The sequence below is a fragment of the Triturus cristatus genome, chromosome 10 (genome assembly GCF_964204655.1).
Source record: "Triturus cristatus chromosome 10, aTriCri1.1, whole genome shotgun sequence".
Lineage (NCBI taxonomy): Eukaryota > Metazoa > Chordata > Amphibia > Caudata > Salamandridae > Triturus > Triturus cristatus.
The window spans coordinates 887,370,533-887,391,312 of NC_140593.1; the positions used below are offsets into that span (position 1 = coordinate 887,370,533).

Genomic DNA, 20,780 nt, shown 5'->3' on the forward strand with positions numbered 1-20,780 from the left:
AGTCATTTACTCTCAAATCTTAAGGAATGGTGTTAGACTTGGCAAAACGTGGATTGAGTTTCAAAATGCTGGCCATGGAATGTTATGATTTTCTCTCAAGAAAGTAAACTGTAGTTCTCTCTGTCACCTTCCTCCCTAACCCTTTCTTCTGGGTGAGTAAAAGATTTAGGGCTATCAGCTCTTCAGTGTGGGGATAGTTTCCAACCCACCTGCATCTCATCTCCCTCTTCTCCCATCCCGTCCTGCACCCATTAGTTACAGCTTGAACTCTGACCTCCCCTTGCGCACGCTGGCCCAATCTAAAGTTCAATACTTTGAAGGACACACCCTTAATACGATGTCATTGGACAACACAAAAATCGAAACCCAAGGAGACGATATAGTTAATCGAGTTGTATATAATTCACTATGTACTCTAAAACCATACAAGAGTTCACAGATAAGCAGTGCTAATGCCAACGACTAAATTATGTTATCAGCATCTGATCTGCCAGGGAGCAGGCTGGCTGGATATCCACTGGTGGTCATACGGTTTCGTTTTTTATTTCGGTAATTTCCTCAAATACCCAAAGAGTAGGATCGACTATGATGTCTGCTAACAAAGTAAATACGCCAGGATGCCGGGCTCGCCATTGATCTTCCGGTATCACACAGTAGGGGTGATTTGACGGGTTCTGAAATAGAAGAGATGTGACATTAATAGGCTGTTAGATTGTGATTATTGAAAATTAGATGTTCTCTCAGTGATTACATTTGAGAAACTAATGATAGAGCGCCATGTGATTCTGAAATTTGTAGGGGTACATCATATTCACCGTTAGTCAGCACCCGCATATTAATCTATGTAGATTTAGAAGCGCCGTAGAAGTGTATTTGCTATAATCGGTTAATATAGAAGCGATAAAGATTGTAATAACGTTATGTGAGAGTTAATGTTGTAGAAGTACTGTGAATGTATTTAGCATAATGCAGATGATTAGTTTTGCAAAAGAATGTTACAGACTAAACGTGTGACATGTTAGAACTAAAATGTAGGTTGCTTATTTACATGATGATAATGTCGAACTAATGCTCAGAATGTGATTTAGTAAAGGTGTTTAAGTTGTAAGGCCTAGCCTCATGCATACGTTAGAAGAGAAGGCCTGTTCATTTCTTATGTTAGCTGAATTTTGTAGGCCGAAAAAGGATTTTTGGTAGAGGCTTGAGCTGCAGAGAAATGTAAAACTTCAAGATGCGAAGAGTTTTTCGTTCCCATGTTTCTGTTGCAGGTGCAAGGACATTTAGCTCGTTAGTGAGAATAAGCCTTTGTTTTAGGAGTTGAGATGCTGTGAGAAGCCGACAGGGGAGTGCATTGGAATGTGCAAATTGTAACAGCTAGTATGGAAGGTGCCTGAGACCCAATGTCGAGTTAACAGACGATGGAAGATGGACAGCTCTGGATGGAAAGTTACCGGAGGAAGACCTGGCTGAAGAGGTGTGCCGAAGGCGTGTTCTACGATTTTGGGTTTTTGTATTAGGGACAGTGCCCCGAGGGTTGAGCAGATGAGGATTAGGCGGGAAGCTAGAAGGAGCATCTTAGATCGAGCTCTCACTAAGTGAAGACTTCTTAGGAAGTTTCACTTCTGACACCTTTTTCAAGATTCTCTTGCCTGGGAGGGAATGCTAAGTAGGGATGTCATTTTAGATTAGAGTAGGGACAGATATGCTAACTGATGATTCCCAAATTAGACTTTAGCATTACGATCTTGTATCTGATGCTTTTAGAATCTGTAATTCTTTTTATTTATAGTCGTATGAGAATCCTGCGTAGGCTGGCTTTCGTGTTGGTACCTATTTACCTTTTGTGCCTAGTACTGAGGTGCCTTTATGTTCAGATGTTTTTACTTATAATAAAATCTCGAAAATCATAGATTTGGAGTCCTCTTATCCTTTCAAACGATGTCAAATTGCGGCAGATATATTTTGATAATTGTGTTTACTCCCTCTACGCTATTTGGCAAGTAAAAAGTTCCTGGCGACCTGAGAGGGTTCTTGTAGATAATTGGTGAGACAAGAATACGGCCCTATCAGTTGGTAGCAGAGACGGATGGTTACTTCCGATAGCGAGGGAAGATTTAGATTAGGATAAGTGATCCTTGAGGCCCATAGACATTAAGTGATGGTGAATCATCAGATGGTGAGCATCGGACACCGGCGGCTGATGAACGCTGACAGAGAGTAGCAGTGCGGCAGAAAACAGCAGTTCGAGGAGGAGTGAGTATGAATAGGGTGAGATGTTTGTAGATTGCGGTGTTGATTTGTTGTGTGATGTCGTGCGGAGTTGGTGTGAATGTTGAGTGATTGTGAGATCAGGCTGTGAGCGCGCGCAGCCCGGGAAAGTCTTAGGCTCGACGAGTAGCTTAAGCGATTGGGTGTAGAAGACACCTGCAGTAGATTTTTTTGACCACCGAAAGGGGATCGTGAGGCGCCATCGATCACCTGGACCGAGATAGGGGGAGCGAATGTGTGAGTGCATGACAAACCGACACTGGTCGTGGGTTGTTGTATGTGGATTTGAGTACTTGTAACCTATCAGAGGCGATTTGTCTGGCCGGACGGGGACAGACGGTTGCCAACCGAGGTCGACAATTTCGAGAGACTGTGGACGTACAGTCAGAGAAGTAACTTGTTTGGGACAAACGGTTATTTCAGCGTATGAATGGGACGAATGCAAGGGTGAGACGCGAGTTGTGAAGGAGGGGAACTGCTGCTAGTAGAGGAAAGTGACGTCAGAAGGTGTCACGCTGCGATAGGTCGGTTGGTGTGGTTTGCGCTGTTATTGGTGGATTGACATCAGGAAGTAAACGAATATTGTGTGCGATCAAAATTTGTCATCATGAAATGTTTTAAAGTTTTTCGAGAATTGTGTAGAGGCGACAAGCATGTGGTTACTCGTGGGGGAGAAGAGGCCCCTCCTGAGGATACTCCGGCACATTATATGGCAAGACATGTGGGATTGCATACTATAATTTGGATTGAAAATTGGCATAAAGTGACCCAGGGTGAAGGAGAATTAGCTTTCCCGAGATATGGTTCATTCAGGTTGGAAGTGTTGTACCAGTTGAAGTCTGTGATGGCGGCTTTACGACCTTTGCCGAGGCCGACACAGTTTGAAGCATTGAATGCGTGGATTAGATCAGTGCATGATAGAAAAAGAGACAGAAACCAGGAAAGGGTGAAAAAGTTGATTAAGGCATTTCAGGATGCAAGGTGGTATGCAGAAGAGAAAATATGGAGAGTACAGGCAATAGAAGGACACAGACTGTATCCCTTATTGGTAAAGACTGATGGCTCGAAAATAAAGGAGGTGGATGATGAGGAAGACAGCGATACAAATGACAGTCTTCTAGAGAGGTTATTATCTGAGAGACCACCTCCGTACAACCTAGACGCCCCTGAAGGAAAGTCAGCTCAGATGGAAGGGACTGGGGGTGTACCTGTTCAGTCAGACGTGAGAGTAGGAGGGAAAATCTCGACAGGAGCTGAGGACACTAGGAATCAGTCGGTAGCTAGCGCAGAGGTTGGGAGAGGTGAGTGGATACCGGATGCCCTAAAGGTACCGGTCACCATTGGACCTATGGTTTCTGTTTACGACCCAGACCAAGAGAGGGTTGGAAGCTCAGTACATTCAGCTGTAGGAGTGAGGAGCGTGGCCGAGGGAAGTGGGCCAGTGAGTGGAATGGAGTAGACACCAAAGCCTATAGAAATGAGTACGCCATTACCAGCTACAGCAGACTCCTCTAGGGGACAGGGAGAGCCGAGACCAGTGAGATCGAGGTCCTTGGCTGAGTCGAGATCAGATTTGCGAATGTGGACACCACCAGTGAGAAATCAGAACCAGAGTGTGATGACAGCAGAGAGTGAACGAGGTACCATAGTAAAATCGTCCTGTTCCTATGAGTATGTCCGAAGCGAGTAGATCACAGGAACGAGAATGTGAGTACAATGAAAGGGATGTCGAGACGTGCAGAAGGGAGACCTGAAAGGGAGGATGTTAGATATCGTAAGATTGAAGGCAGAGGTGGATGAGACAATAAATGGAAATTTTCCCCTTGAGAGAATACTAATGTACGAACAAGATGAATCGCTTTTTGTAGCGAAAGATGTGACTCGCAAAGCACAAACCGCTCATGAGAAATTGTCAGAATTGGCTAAGCGGTACGAGGTGGATTTGTCTAAAACGAAATCATTGCAAGGGAGCCATAGGTTGCAGTACAGTGATCAGGAACTAGAAGCGAAAAGAGTCTTGGGATTGAGAACCCATATCAAGGATCTAATCATAGCAATGCGTGCATGGATTATGCTTGACAAGTGGGAAGAAAGGTGGTCTAAGAAGAAAAGCTCTAAGAGAACAATAGGAGAGACACCACCTCCGGGTGGGGGGATGACAGAGGTAGGGAACTATCCTTTGCGAGAGGTGCACAATGGAGGGTACGTGCATGTGCCTTGGAGTAGGGGTGATTTGGCTGCCTTCACGAATGATTTTCCCCGTTTGAGGGACAAGCCTGCGGAGTGGTATAAGCAAATTGATCGCTTTGTCAAAATCTCGAAAGTATTGTGGATTGATCTGAAAACCCTATTTGACATTGTGGTTCTGAGTGATTTGTGGTCGGCATGTAAAATTGCTGTTGAGTGGCCGACTTCGGAGCCCGACAGGGATCCGATCTCGAATGGTCCGTCGCCCATAGTGATGAGAAAGTTCGAGCAGGTGATTACTTGGTTGAAGTCCAAAATCTCACCTCAGGACATCGATTGGGTGAAGATCGATAGGACAGTGCAAGAGCCTAAGGAGACTGTGCATGAGTTTTATGAGAGACTTTTGCAGGCTTTTAAGCAGTATAGTGGTCTGGATGTATTGGATACCAAGGACATGGGACAGTTTGTTTCTAAGTTTGTGTTGGGATTAAGGCCAGAGGTTAGCCTCATGATACAGCAGCATTTGATTTGTTGGCAGAACAAGCCGGTTGATGAAATTTTACGGTATGCCAGATACTGTAGTGATGAAATAGAATCCAAGCATAGGAAGTTGAAGGATAAATTGATGCTTGTTCAGAAGCAGACAGCCCAAGGACAGGCTGAAGAGGGGTGAAACCCCGAAACCGGTCCTAGGATGCTTGTTTCCAGTCCAGGGAGGACCTGGCTTGGCAGTTCGGGCTGGACTGTTCCCATGAGGCACAGGGTCAAGACTGATTTGCATATGGCTGGGTTCAAACTGGAATGGCATGGTGAGCAAAAAAACTGATGGATTTAGGCCCAGATCTCTGTACTGGGGTGAATGTATGACATTGTTCTGCATTCTGTCCATCAATTGTTGTTTTTTTTGCATTTGTCACCCCGAGTGGGACGGGTATGCTCAGACGTGAGTCCCGTGCTCTCCATGCCACTGGAATCAAGCTATCCTGGCTGAAGAGGGGTGAAACCCCGAAACCGGTCCTAGGATGCTTGTTTCCAGTCCAGGGAGGACCTGGCTTGGCAGTTCGGGCTGGACTGTTCCCATGAGGCACAGGGTCAAGACTGATTTGCATATGGCTGGGTTCAAACTGGAATGGCATGGTGAGCAAAAAAACTGATGGATTTAGGCCCAGATCTCTGTACTGGAGTGAATGTATGACATTGTTCTGCATTCTGTCCATCAATTGTTGTTTTTGCATTTGTCACCCCGAGTGGGACGTGTATGCTCAGACGTGAGTCCCGTGCTCTCCATGCCACTGGAATCAAGCTATCCTGGCTGAAGAGGGGTGAAACCCCGAAACTGGTCCTAGGATGCTTGTTTCCAGTCCAGGGAGGACCTGGCTTGGCAGTTCGGGCTGGACTGTTCCCATGAGGCTGTTACACCTCGGGCTTCGTGTCTGACCTCTTGGCTGCTTGGGAACAATAAAGTTCAATTCACGAGGGCATGCTCTTTGTAGACGCTCCCTGCCTGCGGTAGATAGAGGCGGACTTTGTGTACACTCCCTCCTTAAATAGGGGCGTTGCCAAGGAGCCAGTGCTTGGCTTTCAGTTTCCTGGATCCTGTTTCCTGGCCGGTCGATTCCTCGATTCCCCTCACAGGCTGTCCGTGTTGTGTCCCTATCCAAAGGTCGAGTGCATTTGGTGAGTGTCGTCTAAGCGAGAGGATCGCTCCGCTTATGGCTTCACTTCTAGGTAGTTCTTGCAGGTTGTGCGGTAAGCATTGTGAATGCCGCTGAGTTTCTGTTGTGTGTAGACGTTATTTCCGCTACGTTCTGGGAGGTAACTCCTTCATTTTCCCTTTTACATTTATCCCCGAAATTAGAGGCAGGTGTGGTCGCCCGCCTTAAATGCCGCCTTCGCTTCCCGAAGTGGTGCAGTTGCGGGTGAAATAGCAACCCGTCATAGAGTGTGCAGTTTGTGGGCAGTGTATTTGTTTTTAGACGGGCGGTGCGCGTACTGGTAAATGCAATAGGCATTTCGACATTTTCTTTGAACTTGGCCTTTGTTAACGCGCGGTGCGCGTAGTTAGTATTGAGGTTCCCTTGGAGTCCCGGGGTGAGCTGCAACTTTGTAAACGCGCGTTGTGCGCGGTAAGGGTATTTGCCTCCTTAGACCTTGGGTGTTTAGGGTGTGAGCAGACGGATAAACAAGCGTGTGTTCTTTTGGTTTAACCTATGGAATTATAAGCTGCCTAGTTCTTGTGGTTTGGGTCCTTGGAGAAGGGTTCTCCTTTATCCCGTGCCTTGTATGTCACCTTTAATTCCTTAGGAGAGTCCTTGCTCAGTTCCTGGCCATAGCCACCTTTTGTCTGAATACATTCCCCTGCAGCCTTTAAGTCATTCCAAGCATCACGAGATGTCCAGCTGGTAAGAGAAGGAAAGATTCACTGTACACTAACTTATGTAGCAACAGAGTAGTTTACGGAGTCCTGCAGATAGGATAAGTTGTTCTAACGTCCCTTGTGTCTTCTTTTAGGTACTTCTTTATGCCTGCCCTTGAAGAAGACCAGCTGGGGACTTGAAGTGTGTTCCTCCCCGTTTTCAGTCCCCACATCTCTCTTTGCCTGTCACCTTTGAGGTGTTGTCATTCACTCTATTTTGGACAGGGTTAGAGAGTGTGGGAACATTCTCGTCGCTCCCGTGGATCAGACCCTCACATCCTTCACAGGTGGGTGTGTTTTGGTAACAGAGGCACAGGGTCAAGACTGATTTGCATATGGCTGGGTTCAAACTGGAATGGCATGGTGAGCAAAAAAACTGATGGATTTAGGCCAAGATCTCTGTACTGGGGTGAATGTATGACATTGTTCTGCATTCTGCCCATCAATTGTTGTTTTTGCATTTGTCACCCCGAGTGGGACGGGTATGCTCAGACGTGAGTCCCGTGCTCTCCATGCCACTGGAATCAAGCTATCCTGGCTGAAGAGGGGTGAAACCCCGAAACCGGTCCTAGGATGCTTGTTTCCAGTCCAGGGAGGACCTGGCTTGGCAGTTCGGGCTGGACTGTTCCCATGAGGCACAGGGTCAAGACTGATTTTCATATGGCTGGGTTCAAACTGGAATGGCATGGTGAGCAAAAAAACTGATGGATTTAGGCCCAGATCTCTGTACTGGGGTGAATGTATGACATTGTTCTGCATTCTGTCCATCAATTGTTGTTTTTGCATTTGTCACCCCGAGTGGGACGGGTATGCTCAGACGTGAGTCCCGTGCTCTCCATGCCACTGGAATCAAGCTATCCTGGCTGAAGAGGGGTGAAACCCCGAAACCGGTCCTAGGATGCTTGTTTCCAGTCCAGGGAGGACCTGGCTTGGCAGTTCGGGCTGGACTGTTCCCATGAGGCACAGGGTCAAGACTGATTTGCATATGGCTGGGTTCAAACTGGAATGGCATGGTGAGCAAAAAAACTGATGGATTTAGGCCCAGATCTCTGTACTGGGGTGAATGTATGACATTGTTCTGCATTCTGTCCATCAATTGTTGTTTTTGCATTTGTCACCCCGAGTGGGACGGGTATGCTCAGACGTGAGTCCCGTGCTCTCCATGCCACTGGAATCAAGCTATCCTGGCTGAAGAGGGGTGAAACCCCGAAACCAGTCGTAGGATGCTTGTTTCCAGTCCAGGGAGGACCTGGCTTGGCAGTTCGGGCTGGACTGTTCCCATGAGGCACAGGGTCAAGACTGATTTGCATATGGCTGGGTTCAAACTGGAATGGCATGGTGAGCAAAAAAACTGATGGATTTAGGCCCAGATCTCTGTACTGAGGTGAATGTATGACATTGTTCTGCATTCTGTCCATCAATTGTTGTTTTTGCATTTGTCACCCCGAGTGGGACGGGTATGCTCAGACGTGAGTCCCGTGCTCTCCATGCCACTGGAATCAAGCTATCCTGGCTGAAGAGGGGTGAAACTCCGAAACCGGTCCCAGGATGCTTGTTTCCAGTCCAGGGAGGACCTGGCTTGGCAGTTTGGCTGGACTGTTCCCATGAGGCACAGGGTCAAGACTGATTTGCATATGGCTGGGTTCAAACTGGAATGGCATGGTGAGCAAAAAAAATGATGGATTTAGGCCAAGATCTCTGTACTGGGGTGAATGTATGACATTGTTCTGCATTCTATCCATCAATTGTTGTTTTTGCATTTGTCACCCCGAGTGGGACGGGTATGCTCAGACGTGAGTCCCGTGCTCTCCATGCCACTGGAATCAAGCTATCCTGGCTGAAGAGGGGTGAAACCCCGAAACCGGTCCTAGGATGCTTGTTTCCAGTCCAGGGAGGACCTGGCTTGGCAGTTCGGGCTGGACTGTTCCCATGAGGCACAGGGTCAAGACTGATTTGCATATGGCTGGGTTCAAACTGGAATGGCATGGTGAGCAAAAAAACTGATAGATTTAGGCCAAGATCTCTGTACTGGGGTGAATGTATGACATTGTTCTGCATTCTGCCCAACAATTGTTGTTTTTGCATTTGTCACCCCGAGTGGGACGGGTATGCTCAGACGTGAGTCCCGTGCTCTCCATGCCACTGGAATCAAGCTATCCTGGCTGAAGAGGGGTGAAACCCCGAAACCGGTCCTAGGATGCTTGTTTCCAGTCCAGGGAGGACCTGCCTTGGCAGTTCGGGCTGGACTGTTCCCATGAGGCACAGGGTCAAGACTGATTTGCATATGGCTGGGTTCAAACTGGAATGGCATGGTGAGCAAAAAAACTGATGGATTTAGGCCCAGATCTCTGTACTGGGGTGAATGTATGACATTGTTCTGCATTCTGTCCATCAATTGTTGTTTTTGCATTTGTCACCCCGAGTGGGACGGGTATGCTCAAACGTGAGTCCCGTGCTCTCCATGCCACTGGAATCAAGCTATCCTGGCTGAAGAGGGGTGAAACCCCGAAACCGGTCCTAGGATGCTTGTTTCCAGTCCAGGGAGGACCTGGCTTGGCAGTTCGGGCTGGACTGTTCCCATGAGGCACAGGGTCAAGACTGATTTGCATATGGCTGGGTTCAAACTGGAATGGCATGGTGAGCAAAAAAACTGATGGATTTAGGCCCAGATCTCTGTACTGGGGTGAATGTATGACATTGTTCTGCATTCTGTCCATCAATTGTTGTTTTTGCATTTGTCACCCCGAGTGGGACGGGTATGCTCAGACGTGAGTCCCGTGCTCTCCATGCCACTGGAATCAAGCTATCCTGGCTGAAGAGGGGTGAAACCCCGAAACCGGTCCTAGGATGCTTGTTTCCAGTCCAGGGAGGACCTGGCTTGGCAGTTCGGGCTGGACTGTTCCCATGAGGCACAGGGTCAAGACTGATTTGCATATGGCTGGGTTCAAACTGGAATGGCATGGTGAGCAAAAAAACTGATGGATTTAGGCCCAGATCTCTGTACTGGGGTGAATGTATGACATTGTTCTGCATTCTGTCCATCAATTGTTGTTTTTGCATTTGTCACCCCAAGTGGGACGGGTATGCTCAGACGTGAGTCCCGTGCTCTCCATGCCACTGGAATCAAGCTATCCTGGCTGAAGAGGGGTGAAACCCCGAAACCGGTCCTAGGATGCTTGTTTCCAGTCCAGGGAGGACCTGGCTTGGCAGTTCGGGCTGGACTGTTCCCATGAGGCACAGGGTCAAGACTGATTTGCATATGGCTGGGTTCAAACTGGAATGGCATGGTGAGCAAAAAAACTGATGGATTTAGGCCAAGATCTCTGTACTGGGGTGAATGTATGACATTGTTCTGCATTCTGCCCATCAATTGTTGTTTTTGCATTTGTCACCCCGAGTGGGACGGGTATGCTCAGACGTGAGTCCCGTGCTCTCCATTCCACTGGAATCAAGCTATCCTGGCGGAAGAGGGGTGAAACCCCGAAACCGGTCCTAGGATGCTTGTTTCCAGTCCAGGGAGGACCTGGCTTGGCAGTTCGGGCTGGACTGTTCCCATGAGGCACAGGGTCAAGACTGATTTGCATATGGCTGGGTTCAAACTGGAATGGCATGGTGAGCAAAAAAACTGATGGATTTAGGCCCAGATCTCTGTACTGGGGTGAATGTATGACATTGTTCTGCATTCTGTCCATCAATTGTTGTTTTTGCATTTGTCACCCCGAGTGGGACGGGTATGCTCAGACGTGAGTCCCGTGCTCTCCATGCCACTGGAATCAAGCTATCCTGGCTGAAGAGGGGTGAAACCCCGAAACCGGTCCTAGGATGCTTGTTTCCAGTCCAGGGAGGACCTGGCTTGGCAGTTCGGGCTGGACTGTTCCCATGAGGCACAGGGTCAAGACTGATTTGCATATGGCTGGGTTCAAACTGGAATGGCATGGTGAGCAAAAAAACTGATGGATTTAGGCCCAGATCTCTGTACTGGGGTGAATGTATGACATTGTTCTGCATTCTGTCCATCAATTGTTGTTTTTGCATTTGTCACCCCGAGTGGGACGGGTATGCTCAGACGTGAGTCCCGTGCTCTCCATGCCACTGGAATCAAGCTATCCTGGCTGAAGAGGGGTGAAACCCCGAAACCGGTCCTAGGATGCTTGTTTCCAGTCCAGGGAGGACCTGGCTTGGCAGTTCGGGCTGGACTGTTCCCATGAGGCACAGGGTCAAGACTGATTTGCATATGGCTGGGTTCAAACTGGAATGGCATGGTGAGCAAAAAAACTGATGGATTTAGGCCCAGATCTCTGTACTGGAGTGAATGTATGACATTGTTCTGCATTCTGTCCATCAATTGTTGTTTTTGCATTTGTCACCCCGAGTGGGACGGGTATGCTCAGACGTGAGTCCCGTGCTCTCCATGCCACTGGAATCAAGCTATCCTGGCTGAAGAGGAGTGAAACCCCGAAACTGGTCCTAGGATGCTTGTTTCCAGTCCAGGGAGGACCTGGCTTGGCAGTTCGGGCTGGACTGTTCCCATGAGGCACAGGGTCAAGACTGATTTGCATATGGCTGGGTTCAAACTGGAATGGCATGGTGAGCAAAAAAACTGATGGATTTAGGCCCAGATCTCTGTACTGGGGTGAATGTATGACATTGTTCTGCATTCTGTCCATCAATTGTTGTTTTTGCATTTGTCACCCCGAGTGGGACGGGTATGCTCAGACGTGAGTCCCGTGCTCTCCATGCCACTGGAATCAAGCTATCCTGGCTGAAGAGGGGTGAAACCCCGAAACCGGTCCTAGGATGCTTGTTTCCAGTCCAGGGAGGACCTGGCTTGGCAGTTCGGGCTGGACTGTTCCCATGAGGCACAGGGTCAAGACTGATTTGCATATGGCTGGGTTCAAACTGGAATGGCATGGTGAGCAAAAAAACTGATGGATTTAGGCCCAGATCTCTGTACTGGGGTGAATGTATGACATTGTTCTGCATTCTGTCCATCAATTGTTGTTTTTGCATTTGTCACCCCAAGTGGGACGGGTATGCTCAGACGTGAGTCCCGTGCTCTCCATGCCACTGGAATCAAGCTATCCTGGCTGAAGAGGGGTGAAACCCCGAAACCGGTCCTAGGATGCTTGTTTCCAGTCCAGGGAGGACCTGGCTTGGCAGTTCGGGCTGGACTGTTCCCATGAGGCACAGGGTCAAGACTGATTTGCATATGGCTGGGTTCAAACTGGAATGGCATGGTGAGCAAAAAAACTGATGGATTTAGGCCAAGATCTCTGTACTGGGGTGAATGTATGACATTGTTCTGCATTCTGCCCATCAATTGTTGTTTTTGCATTTGTCACCCCGAGTGGGACGGGTATGCTCAGACGTGAGTCCCGTGCTCTCCATTCCACTGGAATCAAGCTATCCTGGCTGAAGAGGGGTGAAACCCCGAAACCGGTCCTAGGATGCTTGTTTCCAGTCCAGGGAGGACCTGACTTGGCAGTTCGGGCTGGACTGTTCCCATGAGGCACAGGGTCAAGACTGATTTGCATATGGCTGGGTTCAAACTGGAATGGCATGGTGAGCAAAAAAACTGATGGATTTAGGCCCAGATCTCTGTACTGGGGTGAATGTATGACATTGTTCTGCATTCTGTCCATCAATTGTTGTTTTTGCATTTGTCACCCCGAGTGGGACGGGTATGCTCAGACGTGAGTCCCGTGCTCTCCATGCCACTGGAATCAAGCTATCCTGGCTGAAGAGGGGTGAAACCCCGAAACCGGTCCTAGGATGCTTGTTTCCAGTCCAGGGAGGACCTGGCTTGGCAGTTCGGGCTGGACTGTTCCCATGAGGCACAGGGTCAAGACTGATTTGCATATGGCTGGGTTCAAACTGGAATGGCATGGTGAGCAAAAAAACTGATGGATTTAGGCCCAGATCTCTGTACTGGGGTGAATGTATGACATTGTTCTGCATTCTGTCCATCAATTGTTGTTTTTGCATTTGTCACCCCGAGTGGGACGGGTATGCTCAGACGTGAGTCCCGTGCTCTCCATGCCACTGGAATCAAGCTATCCTGGCTGAAGAGGGGTGAAACCCCGAAACCGGTCCTAGGATGCTTGTTTCCAGTCCAGGGAGGACCTGGCTTGGCAGTTCGGGCTGGACTGTTCCCATGAGGCACAGGGTCAAGACTGATTTGCATATGGCTGGGTTCAAACTGGAATGGCATGGTGAGCAAAAAAACTGATGGATTTAGGCCCAGATCTCTGTACTGGGGTGAATGTATGACATTGTTCTGCATTCTGTCCATCAATTGTTGTTTTTGCATTTGTCACCCCAAGTGGGACGGGTATGCTCAGACGTGAGTCCCGTGCTCTCCATGCCACTGGAATCAAGCTATCCTGGCTGAAGAGGGGTGAAACCCCGAAACCGGTCCTAGGATGCTTGTTTCCAGTCCAGGGAGGACCTGGCTTGGCAGTTCGGGCTGGACTGTTCCCATGAGGCACAGGGTCAAGACTGATTTGCATATGGCTGGGTTCAAACTGGAATGGCATGGTGAGCAAAAAAACTGATGGATTTAGGCCAAGATCTCTGTACTGGGGTGAATGTATGACATTGTTCTGCATTCTGCCCATCAATTGTTGTTTTTGCATTTGTCACCCCGAGTGGGACGGGTATGCTCAGACGTGAGTCCCGTGCTCTCCATTCCACTGGAATCAAGCTATCCTGGCTGAAGAGGGGTGAAACCCCGAAACCGGTCCTAGGATGCTTGTTTCCAGTCCAGGGAGGACCTGACTTGGCAGTTCGGGCTGGACTGTTCCCATGAGGCACAGGGTCAAGACTGATTTGCATATGGCTGGGTTCAAACTGGAATGGCATGGTGAGCAAAAAAACTGATGGATTTAGGCCCAGATCTCTGTACTGGGGTGAATGTATGACATTGTTCTGCATTCTGTCCATCAATTGTTGTTTTTGCATTTGTCACCCCGAGTGGGACGGGTATGCTCAGACGTGAGTCCCGTGCTCTCCATGCCACTGGAATCAAGCTATCCTGGCTGAAGAGGGGTGAAACCCCGAAACCGGTCCTAGGATGCTTGTTTCCAGTCCAGGGAGGACCTGGCTTGGCAGTTCGGGCTGGACTGTTCCCATGAGGCACAGGGTCAAGACTGATTTGCATATGGCTGGGTTCAAACTGGAATGGCATGGTGAGCAAAAAAACTGATGGATTTAGGCCCAGATCTCTGTACTGGGGTGAATGTATGACATTGTTCTGCATTCTGTCCATCAATTGTTGTTTTTGCATTTGTCACCCCGAGTGGGACGGGTATGCTCAGACGTGAGTCCCGTGCTCTCCATGCCACTGGAATCAAGCTATCCTGGCTGAAGAGGGGTGAAACCCCGAAACCGGTCCTAGGATGCTTGTTTCCAGTCCAGGGAGGACCTGGCTTGGCAGTTCGGGCTGGACTGTTCCCATGAGGCACAGGGTCAAGACTGATTTGCATATGGCTGGGTTCAAACTGGAATGGCATGGTGAGCAAAAAAACTGATGGATTTAGGCCCAGATCTCTGTACTGGGGTGAATGTATGACATTGTTCTGCATTCTGTCCATCAATTGTTGTTTTTGCATTTGTCACCCCAAGTGGGACGGGTATGCTCAGACGTGAGTCCCGTGCTCTCCATGCCACTGGAATCAAGCTATCCTGGCTGAAGAGGGGTGAAACCCCGAAACCGGTCCTAGGATGCTTGTTTCCAGTCCAGGGAGGACCTGGCTTGGCAGTTCGGGCTGGACTGTTCCCATGAGGCACAGGGTCAAGACTGATTTGCATATGGCTGGGTTCAAACTGGAATGGCATGGTGAGCAAAAAAACTGATGGATTTAGGCCAAGATCTCTGTACTGGGGTGAATGTATGACATTGTTCTGCATTCTGCCCATCAATTGTTGTTTTTGCATTTGTCACCCCGAGTGGGACGGGTATGCTCAGACGTGAGTCCCGTGCTCTCCATTCCACTGGAATCAAGCTATCCTGGCTGAAGAGGGGTGAAACCCCGAAACCGGTCCTAGGATGCTTGTTTCCAGTCCAGGGAGGACCTGGCTTGGCAGTTCGGGCTGGACTGTTCCCATGAGGCACAGGGTCAAGACTGATTTGCATATGGCTGGGTTCAAACTGGAATGGCATGGTGAGCAAAAAAACTGATGGATTTAGGCCCAGATCTCTGTACTGGGGTGAATGTATGACATTGTTCTGCATTCTGTCCATCAATTGTTGTTTTTGCATTTGTCACCCCGAGTGGGACGGGTATGCTCAGACGTGAGTCCCGTGCTCTCCATGCCACTGGAATCAAGCTATCCTGGCTGAAGAGGGGTGAAACCCCGAAACCGGTCCTAGGATGCTTGTTTCCAGTCCAGGGAGGACCTGGCTTGGCAGTTCGGGCTGGACTGTTCCCATGAGGCACAGGGTCAAGACTGATTTGCATATGGCTGGGTTCAAACTGGAATGGCATGGTGAGCAAAAAAACTGATGGATTTAGGCCCAGATCTCTGTACTGGGGTGAATGTATGACATTGTTCTGCATTCTGTCCATCAATTGTTGTTTTTGCATTTGTCACCCCGAGTGGGACGGGTATGCTCAGACGTGAGTCCCGTGCTCTCCATGCCACTGGAATCAAGCTATCCTGGCTGAAGAGGGGTGAAACCCCGAAACCGGTCCTAGGATGCTTGTTTCCAGTCCAGGGAGGACCTGGCTTGGCAGTTCGGGCTGGACTGTTCCCATGAGGCACAGGGTCAAGACTGATTTGCATATGGCTGGGTTCAAACTGGAATGGCATGGTGAGCAAAAAAACTGATGGATTTAGGCCCAGATCTCTGTACTGGAGTGAATGTATGACATTGTTCTGCATTCTGTCCATCAATTGTTGTTTTTGCATTTGTCACCCCGAGTGGGACGGGTATGCTCAGACGTGAGTCCCGTGCTCTCCATGCCACTGGAATCAAGCTATCCTGGCTGAAGAGGGGTGAAACCCCGAAACTGGTCCTAGGATGCTTGTTTCCAGTCCAGGGAGGACCTGGCTTGGCAGTTCGGGCTGGACTGTTCCCATGAGGCTGTTACACCTCGGGCTTCGTGTCTGACCTCTTGGCTGCTTGGGAACAATAAAGTTCAATTCACGAGGGCATGCTCTTTGTAGACGCTCCCTGCCTGCGGTAGATAGAGGCGGACTTTGTGTACACTCCCTCCTTAAATAGGGGCGTTGCCAAGGAGCCAGTGCTTGGCTTTCAGTTTCCTGGATCCTGTTTCCTGGCCGGTCGATTCCTCGATTCCCCTCACAGGCTGTCCGTGTTGTGTCCCTATCCAAAGGTCGAGTGCATTTGGTGAGTGTCGTCTAAGCGAGAGGATCGCTCCGCTTATGGCTTCACTTCTAGGTAGTTCTTGCAGGTTGTGCGGTAAGCCTTGTGAATGCCGCTGGGTTTCTGTTGTGTGTAGACGTTATTTCCGCTACGTTCTGGGAGGTAACTCCTTCATTTTCCCTTTTACATTTATCCCCGAAATTAGAGGCAGGTGTGGTCGCCCGCCTTAAATGCCGCCTTCGCTTCCCGAAGTGGTGCAGTTGCGGGTGAAATAGCAACCCGTCATAGATTGTGCAGTTTGTGGGCAGTGTATTTGTTTTTAGACGGGCGGTGCGCGTACTGGTAAATGCAATAGGCATTTCGACATTTTCTTTGAACTTGGCCATTGTTAACGCGCGGTGCGCGTAGTTAGTATTGAGGTTCCCTTGGAGTCCCGGGGTGAGCTGCAACTTTGTAAACGCGCGTTGTGCGCGGTAAGGGTATTTGCCTCCTTAGACCTTGGGTGTTTAGGGTGTGAGCAGACGGATAAACAAGCGTGTGTTCTTTTGGTTTAACCTATGGAATTATAAGCTGCCTAGTTCTTGTGGTTTGGGTCCTTGGAGAAGGGTTCTCCTTTATCCCGTGCCTTGTATGTCACCTTTAATTCCTTAGGAGAGTCCTTGCTCAGTTCCTGGCCATAGCCACCTTTTGTCTGAATACATTCCCCTGCAGCCTTTAAGTCATTCCAAGCATCACGAGATGTCCAGCTGGTAAGAGAAGGAAAGATTCACTGTACACTAACTTATGTAGCAACAGAGTAGTTTACGGAGTCCTGCAGATAGGCTAAGTTGTTCTAACGTCCCTTGTGTCTTCTTTTAGGTACTTCTTTATGCCTGCCCTTGAAGAAGACCAGCTGGGGACTTGAAGTGTGTTCCTCCCCGTTTTCAGTCCCCACATCTCTCTTTGCCTGTCACCTTTGAGGGTGTTGTCATTCACTCTATTTTGGACAGGGTTAGAGAGTGTGGGAACATTCTCGTCGCTCCCGTGGATCAGACCCTCACATCCTTCACAGGTGGGTGTGTTTTGGTAACAGAGGCACAGGGTCAAGACTGATTTGCATATGGCTGGGTTCAAACTGGAATGGCATGGTGAGCAAAAAAACTGATGGATTTAGGCCAAGATCTCTGTACTGGGGTGAATGTATGACATTGTTCTGCATTCTGCCCATCAATTGTTGTTTTTGCATTTGTCACCCCGAGTGGGACGGGTATGCTCAGACGTGAGTCCCGTGCTCTCCATGCCACTGGAATCAAGCTATCCTGGCTGAAGAGGGGTGAAACCCCGAAACCGGTCCTAGGATGCTTGTTTCCAGTCCAGGGAGGACCTGGCTTGGCAGTTCGGGCTGGACTGTTCCCATGAGGCACAGGGTCAAGACTGATTTTCATATGGCTGGGTTCAAACTGGAATGGCATGGTGAGCAAAAAAACTGATGGATTTAGGCCCAGATCTCTGTACTGGGGTGAATGTATGACATTGTTCTGCATTCTGTCCATCAATTGTTTTTGCATTTGTCACCCCGAGTGGGACGGGTATGCTCAGACGTGAGTCCCGTGCTCTCCATGCCACTGGAATCAAGCTATCCTGGCTGAAGAGGGGTGAAACCCCGAAACCGGTCCTAGGATGCTTGTTTCCAGTCCAGGGAGGACCTGGCTTGGCAGTTCGGGCTGGACTGTTCCCATGAGGCACAGGGTCAAGACTGATTTGCATATGGCTGGGTTCAAACTGGAATGGCATGGTGAGCAAAAAAACTGATGGATTTAGGCCCAGATCTCTGTACTGGGGTGAATGTATGACATTGTTCTGCATTCTGTCCATCAATTGTTGTTTTTGCATTTGTCACCCCGAGTGGGACGGGTATGCTCAGACGTGAGTCCCGTGCTCTCCATGCCACTGGAATCAAAATCAAGCTATCCTGGCTGAAGAGGGGTGAAACCCCGAAACCGGTCCTAGGATGCTTGTTTCCAGTCCAGGGAGGACCTGGCTTGGCAGTTCGGGCTGGACTGTTCCCATGAGGCACAGGGTCAAGACTGATTTGCATATGGCTGGGTTCAAACTGGAATGGCATGGTGAGCAAAAAAACTGATGGATTTAGGCTCAGATCTCTGTACTGGGGTGAATGTATGACATTGTTCTGCATTCTGTCCATCAATTGTTGTTTTTGCATTTGTCACCCCGAGTGGGACGGGTATGCTCAGACGTGAGTCCCGTGCTCTCCATGCCACTGGAATCAAGCTATCCTGGCTGAAGAGGGGTGAAACTCCGAAACCGGTCCCAGGATGCTTGTTTCCAGTCCAGGGAGGACCTGGCTTGGCAGTTCGGCTGGACTGTTCCCATGAGGCACAGGGTCAAGACTGATTTGCATATGGCTGGGTTCAAACTGGAATGGCATGGTGAGCAAAAAAAATGATGGATTTAGGCCAAGATCTCTGTACTGGGGTGAATGTATGACATTGTTCTGCATTCTATCCATCAATTGTTGTTTTTGCATTTGTCACCCCGAGTGGGACGGGTATGCTCAGACGTGAGTCCCGTGCTCTCCATGCCACTGGAATCAAGCTATCCTGGCTGAAGAGGGGTGAAACCCCGAAATCGGTCCTAGGATGCTTGTTTCCAGTCCAGGGAGGACCTGGCTTGGCAGTTCGGGCTGGACTGTTCCCATGAGGCACAGGGTCAAGACTGATTTGCATATGGCTGGGTTCAAACTGGAATGGCATGGTGAGCAAAAAAACTGATAGATTTAGGCCAAGATCTCTGTACTGGGGTGAATGTATGACATTGTTCTGCATTCTGCCCATCAATTGTTGTTTTTGCATTTGTCACCCCGAGTGGGACGGGTATGCTCAGACGTGAGTCCCGTGCTCTCCATGCCACTGGAATCAAGCTATCCTGGCTGAAGAGGGGTGAAACCCCGAAACCGGTCCTAGGATGCTTTTTTCCAGTCCAGGGAGGACCTGGCTTGGCAGTTCGGGCTGGACTGTTCCCATGAGGCACAGGGTCAAGACTGATTTGCATATGGCTGTGTTCAAACTGGAATGGCATGGTGAGCAAAAAAACTGATGGATTTAGGCCCAGATCTCTGTACTGGGGTGAATGTATGACATTGTTCTGCATTCTGTCCATCAATTGTTGTTTTTGCATTTGTCACCCCGAGTGGGACGGGTATGCTCAGACGTGAGTCCCGTGCTCTCCATGCCACTGGAATCAAGCTATCCTGGCTGAAGAGGGGTGAAACCCCGAAACCGGTCCTAGGATGCTTGTTTCCAGTCCAGGGAGGACCTGGCTTGGCAGTTCGGGCTGGACTGTTCCCATGAGGCACAGGGTCAAGACTGATTTGCATATGGCTGGGTTCAAACTGGAATGGCATGGTGAGCAAAAAAACTGATGGATTTAGGCCCAGATCTCTGTACTGGGGTGAATGTATGACATTGTTCTGCATTCTGTCCATCAATTGTTGTTTTTGCATTTGTCACCCCAAGTGGGACGGGTATGCTCAGACGTGAGTCCCGTGCTCTCCATGCCACTGGAATCAAGCTATCCTGGCTGAAGAGGGGTGAAACCCCGAAACCGGTCCTAGGATGCTTGTTTCCAGTCCAGGGAGGACCTGGCTTGGCAGTTCGGGCTGGACTGTTCCCATGAGGCACAGGGTCAAGACTGATTTGCATATGGCTGGGTTCAAACTGGAATGGCATGGTGAGCAAAAAAACTGATGGATTTAGGCCAAGATCTCTGTACTGGGGTGAATGTATGACATTGTTCTGCATTCTGCCCATCAATTGTTGTTTTTGCATTTGTCACCCCGAGTGGGACGGGTATGCTCAGACGTGAGTCCCGTGCTCTCCATTCCACTGGAATCAAGCTATCCTGGCTGAAGAGGGGTGAAACCCCGAAACCGGTCCTAGGATGCTTGTTTCCAGTCCAGGGAGGACCTGGCTTGGCAGTTCGGGCTGGACTGTTCCCATGAGGCACAGGGTCAAGACTGATTTGCATATGGCTGGGTTCAAACTGGAATGGCATGGTGAGCAAAAAAACTGATGGATTTAGGCCCAGATCTCTGTACTGGGGTGAATGTATGACATTGTTCTGCATTCTGTCCATCAATTGTTGTTTTTGCATTTGTCACCCCGAGTGGGACGGGTATGCTCAGACGTGAGTCCCGTGCTCTCCATGCCACTGGAATCAAGCTATCCTGGCTGAAGAGGGGTGAAACCCCGAAACCGGTCCTAGGATGCTTGTTTCCAGTCCAGGGAGGACCTGGCTTGGCAGTTCGGGCTGGACTGTTCCCATGAGGCACAGGGTCAAGACTGATTTGCATATGGCTGGGTTCAAACTGGAATGGCATGGTGAGCAAAAAAACTGATGGATTTAGGCCCAGATCTCTGTACTGGGGTGAATGTATGACATTGTTCTGCATTCTGTCCATCAATTGTTGTTTTTGCATTTGTCACCCCGAGTGGGACGGGTATGCTCAGACGTGAGTCCCGTGCTCTCCATGCCACTGGAATCAAGCTATCCTGGCTGAAGAGGGGTGAAACCCCGAAACCG

At 49.3% G+C, this 20,780-nt stretch overlaps 1 protein-coding gene across 1 annotated transcript in view; it reads right to left on the reverse strand.

Moving 5' to 3' along the window:
* Positions 1 to 380: 380 nt before the first annotated feature.
* LOC146796185 (uncharacterized) overlaps positions 381 to 20,780 on the reverse strand; it is a 307,863-nt gene continuing 287,463 nt past the window's right edge. Inside the window, exon 4 of the mRNA XM_085628610.1 lies at positions 381 to 674. Within this exon, the coding sequence (XP_085484736.1) occupies positions 525 to 674 (150 nt within the window). The 3' untranslated portion in view covers positions 381 to 524. The remainder of the gene's footprint in view (positions 675 to 20,780) is intronic.